Source organism: Corticium candelabrum, chromosome 7 (genome assembly GCF_963422355.1).
Source record: "Corticium candelabrum chromosome 7, ooCorCand1.1, whole genome shotgun sequence".
NCBI classification, from domain to species: Eukaryota; Metazoa; Porifera; class Homoscleromorpha; order Homosclerophorida; family Plakinidae; genus Corticium; species Corticium candelabrum.
In genome coordinates this window covers 6,159,256-6,173,833 of record NC_085091.1, presented here as the reverse complement: position 1 = coordinate 6,173,833, position 14,578 = coordinate 6,159,256, and the positions used below count along the sequence as shown (strand labels likewise).

At 46.2% G+C, this 14,578-nt stretch overlaps 2 protein-coding genes across 3 annotated transcripts; one reads left to right on the top strand and one right to left on the bottom strand.

Moving 5' to 3' along the window:
* Window positions 1–7: 7 nt before the first annotated feature.
* Window positions 8–4,284, bottom strand: LOC134182066 (uncharacterized). Its single transcript, XM_062649393.1, has 10 exons — window positions 4,070–4,284; window positions 3,664–3,989; window positions 3,342–3,584; window positions 2,926–3,038; window positions 2,625–2,855; window positions 2,442–2,554; window positions 1,467–2,119; window positions 752–1,408; window positions 343–700; window positions 8–254 (listed from the first exon to the last, which is right to left on the bottom strand). Exons 1-10 carry the CDS (start codon window positions 4,179–4,181, stop codon window positions 208–210), a joined length of 2,853 nt encoding a protein of 950 aa, XP_062505377.1. The 5' UTR covers window positions 4,182–4,284; the 3' UTR covers window positions 8–207.
* On the top strand, window positions 2,952–14,263 carry LOC134182065 (uncharacterized). 2 transcript variants are annotated; one of them, XM_062649392.1, is made up of 10 exons: window positions 2,952–3,053; window positions 4,968–5,296; window positions 8,528–8,767; window positions 8,824–8,936; window positions 8,991–9,221; window positions 9,287–9,399; window positions 9,474–10,126; window positions 11,152–11,817; window positions 12,516–12,876; window positions 13,299–14,263. In XM_062649392.1, the coding sequence occupies exons 2-10, from the start codon at window positions 4,985–4,987 to the stop codon at window positions 14,072–14,074; spliced, it is 3,465 nt and encodes a 1,154-aa protein (XP_062505376.1). In that variant the 5' UTR covers window positions 2,952–3,053; window positions 4,968–4,984; the 3' UTR covers window positions 14,075–14,263. The 2 variants fall into 2 exon arrangements, with proteins under 2 accessions (XP_062505376.1, XP_062505375.1); XM_062649391.1 differs by lacking the exon at window positions 2,952–3,053 and adding an exon at window positions 4,796–4,910.
* The last annotated feature ends 315 nt before the right edge of the window (window positions 14,264–14,578 follow it).

Genomic DNA, 14,578 nt, shown 5'->3' with positions numbered 1-14,578 from the left:
ATTTGGACCCAAATGCAATGACAGACTACATTTATATTACTCAAGCACTACACCTGCCAGACACAAAACCTCACAAACATTTCCATTTCCCTACGCTCAGCAGAAGCAAATGCTAAAGCAGGAAGGATACTACATAACAGGAACAGCAACAGCAAAGGTCAAACTTTGTGTCTTAGTATAGGGAGACCTACTTGTAGTCGATCTCTTCTACTCGTTGCACACCCACTGACCATCGAGCTCCTCCTCACGACAACCTGTAAACGAATTGACATTTTAGTCCAATAACATCACTAAGTTTATATCAATGATCAATTGCCATCGAATACTGCCCTTTACACTTACCCAGCACTGCATCACACTCGGGTGGACAATCTCTTGGAATGCAGCGTCCATTATCATCTCTGACACAGACGAGAGTGCTTTCATCGAAGTCTCTCAACTCGATGTCGTCAATCTGAACATCATCATTGCCGCTGCCAAACCCAAAGTACTCGATGGAGATGGACCCCTCCACAGGATCGTAGAAGGGGAGCAAAATAACCGAGTCTCCACTACTGGTGGCTGTGGTGCCATACAGAACCTGCATGTATCCATCATTCGTCTCTTCTTTGTGAGTGCAGACGACAAAGTCTCGAAACAGGGTCCTGTCTCCGAGGCTAAGTGCTACCAGTTGCTTCGTTGAGACTTTCTTTTCTCTTTCCTAAGAGAACATAGTATAGGAAGTAAACAGATGAATAATATCATAGCCAACCTTATATATGGCCACTTCGCTGATTGATATCTTGATGTAATACCATGTGGTGATATCACCCGGACTGGCTGCCAGAGTTACAAAGATCGCTTCTGCTGTGGCTGCGGAAAAGTGAAGACACTGATCGGATTTCATGCGTCGAGTGTTCGACCATTGTGCATTACAGGGATATTCCCTCTCTTTCAGAGTATCTGGATCACCTTCAAAATAGTAAGCTCTTGCTAAAGCTTCCCCGATTCGAGATTCCAAACTCTTTGAATGCCACTGAGTGCTGTCATTGTAGCCATCCATAGAGACAAACATGGTGCCTCCGTTAGCGTCATAATTGAGAACAAGACCAAGCATTGAGAGTCTTCTGGATCCCAAATCACCACTGTTGCCATTGTTATAGCCGTTGTAGAGATGAAGAAGTCCATCTGGAGCATGAGTGTACCATCTGCTGCGATGGAATGTTATGTCCCTACCTGATTTTTCGGGAATTAACAGACCGCCCGATCCCTGCAATGATTCTGACATATCAAATTCCACCCTAAGAGTCTTGTCTCCCTGCCCACTGAGATCGTCCCAATCAAATGGCACAAAATCTTCATCTTCCTCATCACTCTTACAGCTAAGAGCTCCAGGTGGAACATACACAGATCGTGTCGACAGAGGTCCCTATACAACAGAAGGTGACTCGATATGTACAGCTAGACCACCACACTGACAACAATACCTCCTCTAAGTACACAGTTACAGCTGTTTCCAAGGCCTTCTTTCGCAGTTGTATTTCATGTGTCAATATTTTCCTATCCAAGTAAGGACAGTAGATCCTCTTTGGCACCCACTCGGTTGTAGCATTTATACCAGGCTTTGTGATCTCCACACTGATATTGTAATAATGCATGTTCCTCTCTTCATCAAACTCTAAATCACCATTCGCATCCTTAGCCTCACAGCCCCATTTCTGTTCAGCATCTTCTTGAGGAAAGAGATCACTTTCTTTGAAGTCCACAAGATCGGTTATACGTCCAAGGGTAAACTTATACGGTTTAGGATACTTGGCTAGAGAGTCGAGCCAAGAGAGAAATGCTGTCTTGAATCCGGGTGCATACATGTCAGCCAGAGCTGAAGCAATCTCCTGCTCGCCTCCTGCCACTGATAGAGACATGGACTCCCATTCAGTGATCTTTCCCGTTTCCACTGTCTCTTTGTTGAATTCTACAGAGTGGTAGCTGTGGAAAAAGCGCTCCACGTCCTCGCGGATTTCCTCAGCAAACTCCTCCTTACTCTGATACATCTCTCTGGATCCGACCTTGCGAAATTCGAGTTGACCGCCGAACGGACTGGCTTTGATATAGTGAGTTCCCCAACGTAGAACGAAGTCCTCTATAATCAAAACTTATAGGCATACGAACGGGGTAGGGGTGAGGGAAGGGACTGGGGCACATGCCTCCTCAACCAGTTGTCAAGAGAATGACAGGCATAGAAACAGACACTGACATGACAAACTGAACTATAACACTATAGTGTTGGTTTCTCTGTGGAGCATGTATCTAGGTACAGTATATGTCCATTTAGTCTTGCTGTGCAGAGCCGCACTCTTAGGAAAATGTGTACCCCCTCAACCAAATTTTAGCTAGGTTTCTACACCTCTAACTGAACGAAATGACGCAACTAGAACTGACAAACGACGAAACTTGCCACTCACGTAATACGTCCGGAGCTCCCGGTGCGTAGTATTGTAACGGCAAGCTCATAAAATCTTTGAGAAACTCGGGGTTGAGATGGTCGGGCCCAATGGCATCCAGAAACAACTCGTACCTAAAAATCGCATCATTCTCCTCACGCACAGACAGAAACTGATTGATATCTACTAAGCGTTCAGACGCACCTGGCAATGTCTATGACCACCATGCCCATGTACAAGTTCTTGGTGTGAATCTCCGACATTCCGTACGCTTTGGTGACGCTCTTCGACTTTCTGAAGAACGACTTCGACTCTCCCGACTCCTCCATCAGGTAATCGGTGTATTCCTCGGCGCTACCGAACACCATCGTGAACATTTGTGTGTCGTAGATTCCTTGCACGCTCATGCTGTTTGGCACGTTGTGCGTGTCGTACCTGAAACGAGACGTGAATCAAGCGTGAATGACATGCGACATGCCGGCACTCGTGTGCGCAATGGTCTCACTGAAATGAGGCAGAGCAGTCTCTCTGGATGAGGCTGCCACGACGAGACTCTGAGGTGTACTCCGACCTTCCATCGAATCCCGTGCCAATGTACGAAGCGCCGTCAAGCAAATTCTGAAACAGAAGGCGGTAAGTGACTTAAACGTCAATATTATTGTTATTTCTAGATAATCTGGTACAGAACTCAGTGAAATAAGCGTCTTTTCCAGCGTAAATGACGTCCAACTATAACTATTTGCGCAAATCTCGATTCTACAAACCAGTCGACTGCTTTGCATTGAATATTATCGAATTTACCCTCATGCACATATCCGGGTTACGTCACGATACTAGATGACTGACCACTACTGTACAATACCGGTATAGTAAGTTTATGTTTCTGTCGAGAATCGGAGAGAAAGACGGAGTCTGTCTTACCGTGCAAGCGACACCCGACGAGAGTCCCTCGAAGCATGGGTTTTCGGGCGGATAATCGCTTTCGTAGCAGTGGTTGACGACTTGGCCGCCGACGCCATTTTTGTAGTAGAACGGGTTCGATTGTGAGCCTGGAGTTTGCATCGAAGTGTCGTCTCTAATGAAGTTAGCATCCATCGCGACATTTCCTGGATGCAGTACGTCCTGTGACTCGAATCCATCGTCCAATTTGACGTGCACTCTCAACTACAAGTAGAAATATATTATTTGTACACACAACGAGGGTATTGCAACTACTCCAAGAGAGGGAGTTCTATTGCCGTACCGCATTTGCGGCTGCCAATGCTGCCAGGTCTTTGGAATTTTGAAGACCAGCGAGACCCTGTTCCAAGACCTTCCCCAGTACCGCCCCCGCCGCTTTAGCAGCTGATTCCTGAACTTTACTGGATCCTATTTTAGTCTGAGTGTCCCCTTCGTTGTCCGGTGGAATAGTTGCCTCGTCCCTGTCGTCAGCTGCAGCAACGGCGCCGTTTGGTTGCGTGGATTGCAGCAGGACATGTTGCGTTTCAGCCGGTTTTTCAGATTCAGTTTTTTCACTGTTCTTTTGCAGTGCTCGATTGCGAATCTCGTCTTCCATCAAAAACATCGTACCTAGAAACACGAAAACGTGTAACGCACACAACGACAAGCTTGATTTACTCCGAAACTGATGACTGTGATGGGCAGTCTACCTGTTTCGTCTTTCTCGATTCCCGTCCGGATGACGAGAGGCGCCGAGAAGCATTTGTGTACGACGACAGCGTAGAGGAGAGACAGCAGCAAGAAGCTTCTAATGATCGACATGGCACCGCAAAGATACCAACTGCGAATGAAACCGTCTTCAAACTGCCAACCGAACTCATTGAGATTGGTCTGTTGACATTATAACCGCTGTTAATCGAGATGTTTATTTTTCTTAGTGTGGTCTGTTGGTTAAGATATCACATTGCGTCTGCTGACTGGCCTTCAGAGCTTAACTACTAGATGTAGCTAAAGTAATGTCTGTTGACGTATGTCGATAACTGGCTCCATGTACATAGTGGGTATCTAAATCGCTTTTCTCCTAGGAAATTGCGGTGACTAACGTATTGTACGTTTTCCTTCTGCGTAGCATTTAGTGCAAAATGCCGGACATCCATATTGCCATCATATTGTTTGAAAAGCCGAGCAGCAATGTGAATTTGCGGATAGTGAAATGTGTGCGTCTCGTTTGGAACGTTAGATACAATCGTCAATTAAATAAGGCCATCTGTCAAAATGGAATTTCTATGCAACCACACACAGAGAGATCTACAGAGACGAATTTTTGAGCAAACCGCACAGAGACCCAATTGTTCGGCGCAAATTCGATAGCGTCGATTAGCTGAAAACAAACATCGTGTTTAGTCTCCTCGTAATAAATTTAGGAGTAGGTGCCTTGCCTTTATCACTTCGAGGTGGGGACGCCAACAATCCGGATGGCAACATTCACCTCTACTGTGTTGTTGTGCGTTGTTGCTCTCTGCGTCGCGACCGACGGCTATATGACCGAAGGTTGATCCCAGTGCGTTAGTGAATGCGTGCTTTCTAGATAATTTCGTGTTGCTGTAGAATTTGTGTCCGAGTTTATGCCGGAGCTGCTTGATCTTGTTAGAGAAAAAGCTCTCTCTCAACTACCGAATGAAAAGGCGACTGTCACGGTGGATGATGTTAGTGATCGAGATCGGCGCGCTGCGGCTCTGGCCGGGAAGGTTGCAATACAACAGATTTTGAAGAAACAGGCTATGGCCAAGGCTCAGGAGTCGGGCAAAGAGGGAACGGCGGATATCAAGGCTAAGGCTATCGAAATAGCCGGTGAAGTCGCTAGTAAAGCGTTGGACAGCGCGTTTGGAGCTATTTCCGACGCGAAGAATCGGTCGGCAAATCAATTGATGAATGGGGTGAGTGATGATGTTGACGGCAATGTAATATTAACGTGCAGCACGTAGCAAATTATAGAGAACAATTTTTTGGTAGTTTACTGTAACGTGTGACCCTTCCTCCTTTCTACGTATCCCTGACCTCATTACATCAGACCCTCACGGTACGCTCTTTACTTTTAAACTAATAGTTTGCCTGTGTTTTGTTACCCGTGCGTCACATACTGCTTGCTTTTCATGTCCCTTGATTATTCACTAGGTTTGCAGGTAATAAGTGTAGGGAATGGTCGCTAAACCACGCCTCATCAGCGTTCTCCCCAGGATCCAGCGGACCGCCTGCCGTGGCCTTGGTGCATGGGCGTAACAATAATTGTTTGCACGTGCAAGAAGTGTGTAGTGCTGCGGTGCGTACACTAGGTTCAGTTATCACGTTTACAAGAAGGTTCTAGCATGTCTTTCTTACTAAGTATAGCATGTGCAGCAGTATCTTGTGTTCCCTGTAGTGCGTTTAGGCATTACAATTTTAGTACATGCAGTTGTAGGCGGATTGTGGAATGTGGGTATACCCAAGGGTGTGGCTTACGTCTTGTGTAAACAGATGTCAAGTTGTCACAAGAGGCAATTGAGATCTTATAGTTTGCACAAGTTAGGTAGTCAATTATCCATAGGCAACTAACTCTAATAAAGAAAAGTGTAGCAGCTGTCTTGAAATGATTACGAGATGAATGCGCTTGTGTACAAGAGGTCTGGCAAATGTAACTGTAGAAAGAATTGGGCAAAGTATGACTTTTGATGTCCTTAGATTATTGACTATAAGTTTTTGTTCTAATATCTAGGGAAATCACCCGGAGTTAGTTAAACCACTCCTTTGTAAAGGGTGTTTTATAGGGCATGGGGACATGAGGTTAACTTGTGTGATATTGATATGCTGAGAATTGTAAGTACTGCCAAATTATTAAGCGGTATTTTTCTAATGTACAGTAAGTTTTTTGTGTGATGACCTTCCACACACAAGTACCCACAGTGATCTAGACCCACACGATCACCCACGCACGCAAGGAGGCACATGTGTTCATACTCAACACACGATGCAGCAAGAACACACGCAAACGTGCACATACGCGAACGTACACACACACACACAGACACACACACACACACACACACACACACACACACACACACACAGACACACACAGACACACACAGACAGACACAGACAGACAGACACAGACAGACAGACAGACAGACAGACAGATTTTATTGTTACAGATCCTCTACTTGTACACATCCTAAACTTCTATGATGAACCAGTCCTTCACAGCAAAATACTTTAAAACATTAGTGGACTTGTATCTGTACATTAAAGTCAAAAAGCTTGTCCATGTCGTTCCTTGTGTTTGAAACTCTTGACAACTTTTTGAGGATTGCTTTTTGCGTTGCATCTTTGAAGAATCAAAGAGAACCGTTTCCTCCAAAAAGATTTGAATTGTTCTGCACTACAAAAGGGGTCTTCCTCAATACGGCTGCACTGTTTCGAGAGAGTGTGTAAGAAGGCATCGACTTGCAGGCTCCATCTACCAAAGTGCTCAAACACTAGTGGGATACACTTTGATGACGTCCCTCCTGGTAGAATTTCTCCTGTATATTGGTCTTCTTCTCTTCTCTTGTGCGGGCAGCAAACCCATCTTCCCTGTTGGATTGTTTTAGAATGCCTTGACACCATGGGTGTGCCAGTGATATGTCAATATCTAGATTTTGTCCTGATTCTGCATCAAAGAATGTAATGTCTGGGCGATCCTCAGTGTTGACGTATAGATTTCTTGGTTCTTTCTCACAGACAGACAGACAGACAGACACACACACACACACACACACACACACACACACACACACACACACACACACACACACACACATTTATACATACATACAGAGTGGAATATAAGGCAAAATTTTTGGTTGGACATCATGCTCTAGCAAGAGGTTGACCTGACACTTTAAAGTTTGGGCATTCATTCATCTTTGATATCGCAATCATTTCTTGTAATTATCGACATCAGCGTTTACTTCAATTTCTGTATTGGTTGCATTATATTCACTACTGTATCTATATGCTATCAAAATATAAACTGTTACAGGATTGTCACTCCTGCATCTGGGAATCATCAACTCTTAGATTTTTCTTGCTGCTTCCGTCAGTTGTCTAGACTTTTTGGTCGCTCATTGATTCTCTACCATCTATGCAATAACTATTACGCTTTGATCAATCATGTAGGTATGTCCAATCAAAGTAAAATTGTGGTCGGTCATGAACACCAATTGGTTGGTCAATGACCCATGACCGATCGTTATATTCCACTCTGCATACATACATACATACATTTACCATTGATGTATAAAAATATATGAAGATTTGACAGACAGACAGACAGACAGACAGACAGACAGACAGACACACACACACACACACACACACACACACACACACACACACACACACACGCACACACACACACTTGCATGCACACACAAGCTGCAAACACACACACGCACACACCTCGTGAACCTTGAAGCTGCCCGTAGTATGATAGTGGTACCCTTGGATTCCTTGGTTAGGAAAGCCAGGACAAGTGGAACCATTGACAATCTTTGGACTACTCCACAAGAATGCTATCAGGGTTGTCGTCAAGTTTAGCTGCATGCTGCTTTACCAGGCTCATCACATAGAAGTACTAGACTTGAGCACACACACTGGAGCGCGCACGCACGCACGCACGCACGCACGCACGCACACACACACACACACACACACACACACACACACACACACACTGCAGGTTACTGCACGCAGTTATAATCCACTTATGTACCAGGCCCACGTCACGTGCTGCATTAGCATTACAAATCACTTCTAATCTAAATGTTCCTACTTTCATGTAATGTCACTGCAGCCAGACTGGCAGGATAGCCACTATAGCAGCGCTATTAGTATTGCTATGCGCTCCAACAACACTAATTTTATTAGCATTACCAACACTGACACCACCACACCCAACTAACCGTGAGTGTGTAATACATGCATAGACTCGACCCAGTCTCTCTCCGCGCCCTAGTCATTCCCCTGATTGTCAATCCTCTGCGTCGAGTCTAATACATGCAGACCCTCACCACCCCTTCACCTTCAAGCTGTTTCCCATACAGGCAAGAAGTATGCATTGTCGGTTAGTTCATTTTCTACGTACTGTATAGGCCAAAGTGAACGTCAAACTCGATGAATCATTTCAAGGCAAATCCGTCATTTATCCAGGGGACACATCCCTCAATGTCGATTTCGATAACGACCCTATTGTTCCTGAACAAGAATCTCAAGAACAACCGCTCTACTACATGGGTGGCACTGGAGCAATGGTACAAAATTCATGCTTTGATACAGACTTTCCTCCCGATCCGGAATGCTACGAGGGAGCGACGGGCGGTGCAGTCTGCTCGGTATGTGACCTGTCATGTTGACTCGCATGTCTCTTTCTAGTTTCCGTTTTTTATAGACTATTCTCGACGCGGCATCGTTTATTGGCGTAGGCTTTGACGGACGCAGCGAATACAACGCAAAGTCACGCAAACTGAGCTTGATCCAACGCGACTGTTCGGCCGGAAAGTCGTAAGCGCATCACATAACAACAAATTACATACATGCATAACTCTCTTGTTGTAGATACGATGGTAAACAGGTACCGAATTCAATGATGGTCCAGGGCATCTACGATACGGAAGCAAACACGTTCGTGTTTGGCAGCAGAGAAGAGTATAGGCGTTACTTGGAAGAGGGAGCGGCGGTGGGAGAATCGATCGTTTTCTTCGCGGACGCTTTAAAGAACGCGTACGGGGAGGCTTCCTCAGAGACAAAGGAAATGTACTTGGCCATCATGGACATAAACATAATCAGGTACTAAATGTGTCTGGCAAAGATGTGGTATATGCAGTTGATATTAATGGCTGTACACTACTTAGGTATGAGATTTTCTTAGACAGAGTGATTCCAGACAATCTCAATCCGTCGTTTCTTCACGACTTTATGAGCTTGCCGACCAGTTTCGATGGTCCCGGACATGCTTCGCAGTTCAGTGAGTCAATTTGATATTAAAAGCAACCTAGTAATACGTCTGCGTGTATAAACACACCAATTTGTTACGTACAGTTGACTTCATCTTGCGCTGGGGTACGCATTACGTCAAATCGTCACCGGTCGGAGGACAGTTGGAGTTGAGAAAGGCAACGGGAGTCAGCGTGACGCAAGACATAGACGCTTTTGCTCGAGAGGCTCGGAAAGACTTCCAAGGCATCTTCAGGAGTTCTCACGCACGTGATTATCTCGAAACCAGCCAGGAGAACAAAGTGAAGCAAGAGGCGCAAGGTCTCTCCATGAACGCTCAAGGAGGGGAGCAACACATTGGCGCCCTCCTTTCCGACATGTATGGGCCCGGCTTCAAAACAGCTTTAGTTTCATGGCTCGAGTCTCTCGTCACGTACCCTAAACCGTTTGATTTCACTCTTGGCCGCATCAGCGATCTTGTCAACTTCAAGGAAAGCGAGTTGTTTCCGTCTGAGGATACTTATCTGGTTGAACGGTGGGGATGCGAAGCTAAGAAAGCGGCCGGCGAGCTGGAGACCGATGAAATCAGTGGTGAACAGTACTACACGTATCAGGAAGAAGTAATCAAGCCGGATGGCACAGTGGAGTCAGTAACGAAGAGGAAGTACTGCAAGTATTTGTCACGTGAAGAGCTGACGAAGGTGATAGCTCAGAGAAGACGCGCTCTAGACAAAGCCATTTCCATCTACCTTGAGGAGGTAAGTCGTGTGCCAATGTCTTTTCTATATGTAGGCCAGACTAGTGACTTGTGCGTGTACATTGCGTTCCGATTCGATGCGATACGTTTGGTGCATGGAACCACTTTGTGTGTCCACGTATATATACGTCTTCATCACATCGGTCTCATTTGCTCGACTAGTAGCCCGTTCACACTAGCGGATTTTAGCGTGCCAGCACGGTTTGGTCAGCTCCGTTCGATTTTGTCTTGTAGTGTGAACGCTTACCGTGCCGTGCCCACGTAGAGCGCGCGCGAGGAGAGGACTAGTACGAGTCTAGCAAAAATTATCTCACAATGTTTTCGAAATGAATTTTTGAACACGTTGGCAAAAACAATTAGTCTTGTACAAAATACCGCGTAAATTGCCGTAAATTATTTTATGAAAGCCCTCTCTAATGAAGTCCTTATTTTTGTCTCATGTTCGCGCACACAAGCTGTTCTGATATTTGCGACAGAGTCGGCCTATACGTTCATGTGGGTACGTATCCGTGGTTTACAGGTGTAGTATATAGTGCATGTACTACCATGCATGTGTCACCGATGATCTGCATGATGAAGCTGAGGAAGAACGGGGTTTATGATTCGACAGCTGCTCACGACTCATGCACATATTTTATTGTATTGTTTTGACATGTTTGGATGAAAGTGCTTATCTCATCAGAGTCATGAAAGAAGGGTGTGGCAAACAACAAGCACAGCATCGTTTTCGAACTTTTAAAAATTTGTGGATACCGTAATTGTGCCTACGTGTAAGCCTGCCTTGTAGATATTGGCCGAGTGCATATAAATATGTATAGAATCCTGTAGTAGCCCGCAAGTCCTGACATTTACACACAAGACTTTTACTGTATACGTTGTGGTTACGCATGCAGCACATGAAGTTGTATAGGCATAGGCAGACAACGGATTTCCAAATTATTGAGTGTGCTGAACTTATGCTCAGTACACTAGCTAGATGTCAGTGTACATACAAAAACTGGACGTTTGACGGTTTGCCTTTTGCAGGGCCCGATTTCTACGGCGGACACGTTCGTTCCGGGAACGGGTGTCGGTTGCACGACTCCGTATCGTTCGCAGTCTCTACCCGAAGACGTTCCGACGTGGGACGAACTCACTGGGCCTGACGGTTACGAAGAGTTCCACATCAGCTTCGACATGCAGGCGACCCTCTACGGCAGCGGCGGCCGCATCATTCCGGCCAAGTCCGGACACGACGTCGTGTACAAAGACAAGAAATGGTACAAGAAATCTCAAGACGGCCTCGTTCATCTCTACAACGGTTTCGATAACGGCAACAGCGGCAACCTTGCCTCTCAACGAGTGTCTATCCTTGGACTCGTTTTGGACTACAACGACGAAGACGGCACTCTCTACTTGACGGAGGACGCATACGAGGCGAGCGACATCTGGCACTCTTCGGAGGCTAGTAATCTCGTCAACATGTCGTTGGCGTTCTTCAATCCCGAAACGATAGCGGACATCATTACACCGGAGTCTCCGATTCCGTGCAATGTGCACTGGTCGAATATCGACCGCATGGCCATCGACTATTGTCTCAAGTTTTCGGCGTCGTCGACGAGTACGATTTTTGTCGTCTTGGCGGCCGTACCGCGGCTTATCGACACGTGGTACTACGTTCGTATGGCGAGAGACGAAGCGTCGATACACAAGGTGGGTATCGTACGCATGCGCAGAGAGTATACGGTAGTTTTTGCGTATATACATGTTGTATGTTGTATATGCATATGTGCGTCCGTGTGCATGCGTGCATGTGCAACAGACTCTCCCGCAGACATCTCTTTCCAAACATTTTAGCGACGGCGTCCCTAGAACCTGGTTCACAATATCGACGCTGACGCGTATGCTGTCGCTGGAATAGAAAGGTATTCTTGCGTCAATGCTGTGTCTTTGATGCGTCAGCGTCAATATTGTGAACCAGCCTTATACATGTAGCTCGAAAGGCTCTCGACTCGACTTGCCACAAGCAAGGATACCGTCTATTAATATTAATACCTGCTGTAAGCTTTTCTTCCATTGTCATGAATGTACGATTGGTTGGATCACTTACCGAATCGCTCAAACCTTTCTGGTCAAACGTTCCGTTCCGTTACGTCGAACTAGGACACGATCCTATACCAACGTAGCGTAACGTTGCGTATCCGAACGTAACGTCACCTGGTTCACAGACGACTCTAGCAACGTTTAAGTTACGCTACGTTACGTCACGTTATGTTACGTTGGTGCAGCGTAGGGTACGTGATTCGGCCTTTTGCCATGTTTAGTGCGCAACAACGACGCACAGCACCCATGGTGCTTTCGCTACAGTTGAGCGATCTTAGACTGACAACTGAATCATGTTCTCTTGTTAGGCAAATAAGAAAATTGTATCAACGCTCACTAAAAACGCGGCGTCGATTGCCACTAAGGATCTGTATCGAAACTATCTGGTGTGTGCGAGGGAAGACGAGTACGGCGAGTTCCAGCTTTATCACGGTTTGCAGTCGGACGATCTCGTCGGCGGCACCGTACTCCTCCCGTTCTACGACATCGCCGGCGCCGCACACTATCCGCTCCGGTTCTTCGCCTTCGGCTGTGGCAACGACGACGTGCGCATCACCGACGTCTCGGTCGTGCCCTATAACGAGCTCAACATCGAATGCGGAACGGGCGTCGTAGGTCAAAAAGAAAAATGTCTACAGGAACGCTGTGGGGAAGAATGCAGGGAAGCTGGTGAGACCCGTTTGATATCAACGTCGATTCCTTTATTACCGTACTCGCTCGAGTATTACCCCACCCCCATTTTGCGTAGCATCAAAGGAAAAGTTGGAATGGGACGTTACTTGATAGACTGACAACGAGAGGTGTTCATTGGCGGAAGTGATTAATCAGTTAATTCAATCGCTAATGTCACCATCTGTCAATGATAAATTGTTTGGCAATTATGACACTACGAACCCATTGTAGTGATGCCATTCTACTACAGGCATCACAATCCTAGCGAACAGTCACAGTAGAAAGCGCCAATTGTAGCATTAATTAAAGAGCAAAGAGGTGTGTAAATGTAAGAGCCTTTAGGCCAAAGTGGTATTGGAGCTTCCTTGAGCCCTGGGGCTATACCCGAGCGAGTACGACATGTTTTCTTTTTGCTTAAGGTTGCGTCGAATACATTAACTCGGAGGGAGAGATGGATTACACATGCAGCGGAACGATAAATCCTCGAGACTGTCCGTGCGCTTGTATACTCGAGAATAACCCCGAGAGCGTGTCGGGCGTCTACACGATATCCGTCAAGGATTACGATTTCCCGTTCGACGTCTACTGCGATATGACGTCGGAAGGCGGAGGATGGACCGTCTTCCAGATGAGATTCGACGGCACCATCGACTTTACTCGCAACGCGTTCGCCGACTACGAGGAGGGATTCGGCAACGCGAGAAGAGGCGAATACTGGTTGGGATTCGAGCGGCTGTATCTCCTCCTCAACATTCATCGCGAGCAGAAGAATCAGTTGAGAATCGAGGTCGAGGACTGGGAAGGCCACAAGGCGCATTCTATTTATCAGAACTTTGAGTTGTCGGATGGCGACTATAAATTCAATGCTGAGTATTCAAGCGGAGTGAGCACGGCAGGCGACGGATACAGCAAATACTCAGAAAATGGGAAAGCATTTCTGGCGCACTGTAGCAATCCAGACAAAGTCGGAGGCGGACACTGGAAAGCTGACGGTTGCAATTCGTATGCCAACCTGAACGGGATATATTACCCCGAGGAGCACAAGTTTTACCAAGATGTTTCGGTAACGAGAAACATCGACGGCGTCGTTTGGCCGACGGACTGGAGCAGCGACCGTCCGCCCGGTACGTGCAGCCAGTGTTCCGAGTACTACTCGCTCAAAAAGACGTCGATGAGTTTTCGTCAGGTCGGATGATGATGATGATGATGATGATGATGCACGCACTGAAGTAGAAAAACTGTTGCTGCATGCCTGTCGTAGGTTGTAGTGAGTAAGGGATTTTTTTGTGTTGTAGCGTTGCAGGAATGGTCGTTCGTCTTGCTGTGATGTTTTAGTTGTAGTGTGTGGCAAGTGTGGATCTAATAGCAAAGCATTTCAATCGAGGATCTAACGTGCGCTAAAGGACGCTGTTAGGTCTCATATCACGTGATCTATAATCTAACAAATACTCACAAATATTGCAGACGCGCCTCCAGATGTAAATTAACTCTTGAATGGTGTAACAGTAAGAGGCGACCTTGTCTCATTGTTGACCTCTAGAGCACTGACTATATGATATATACCTCAGAAGCCCTTTGAGATACCCTTGTATTCGACCACCCGGAATCAGTTTGCTAAAACTTTCAATCGTTAGCCGCAAAACTTACTTCACTGACTATGGGCGCGTTCTCAGGCAGTTCTAGTACGGAACTGCTAGAA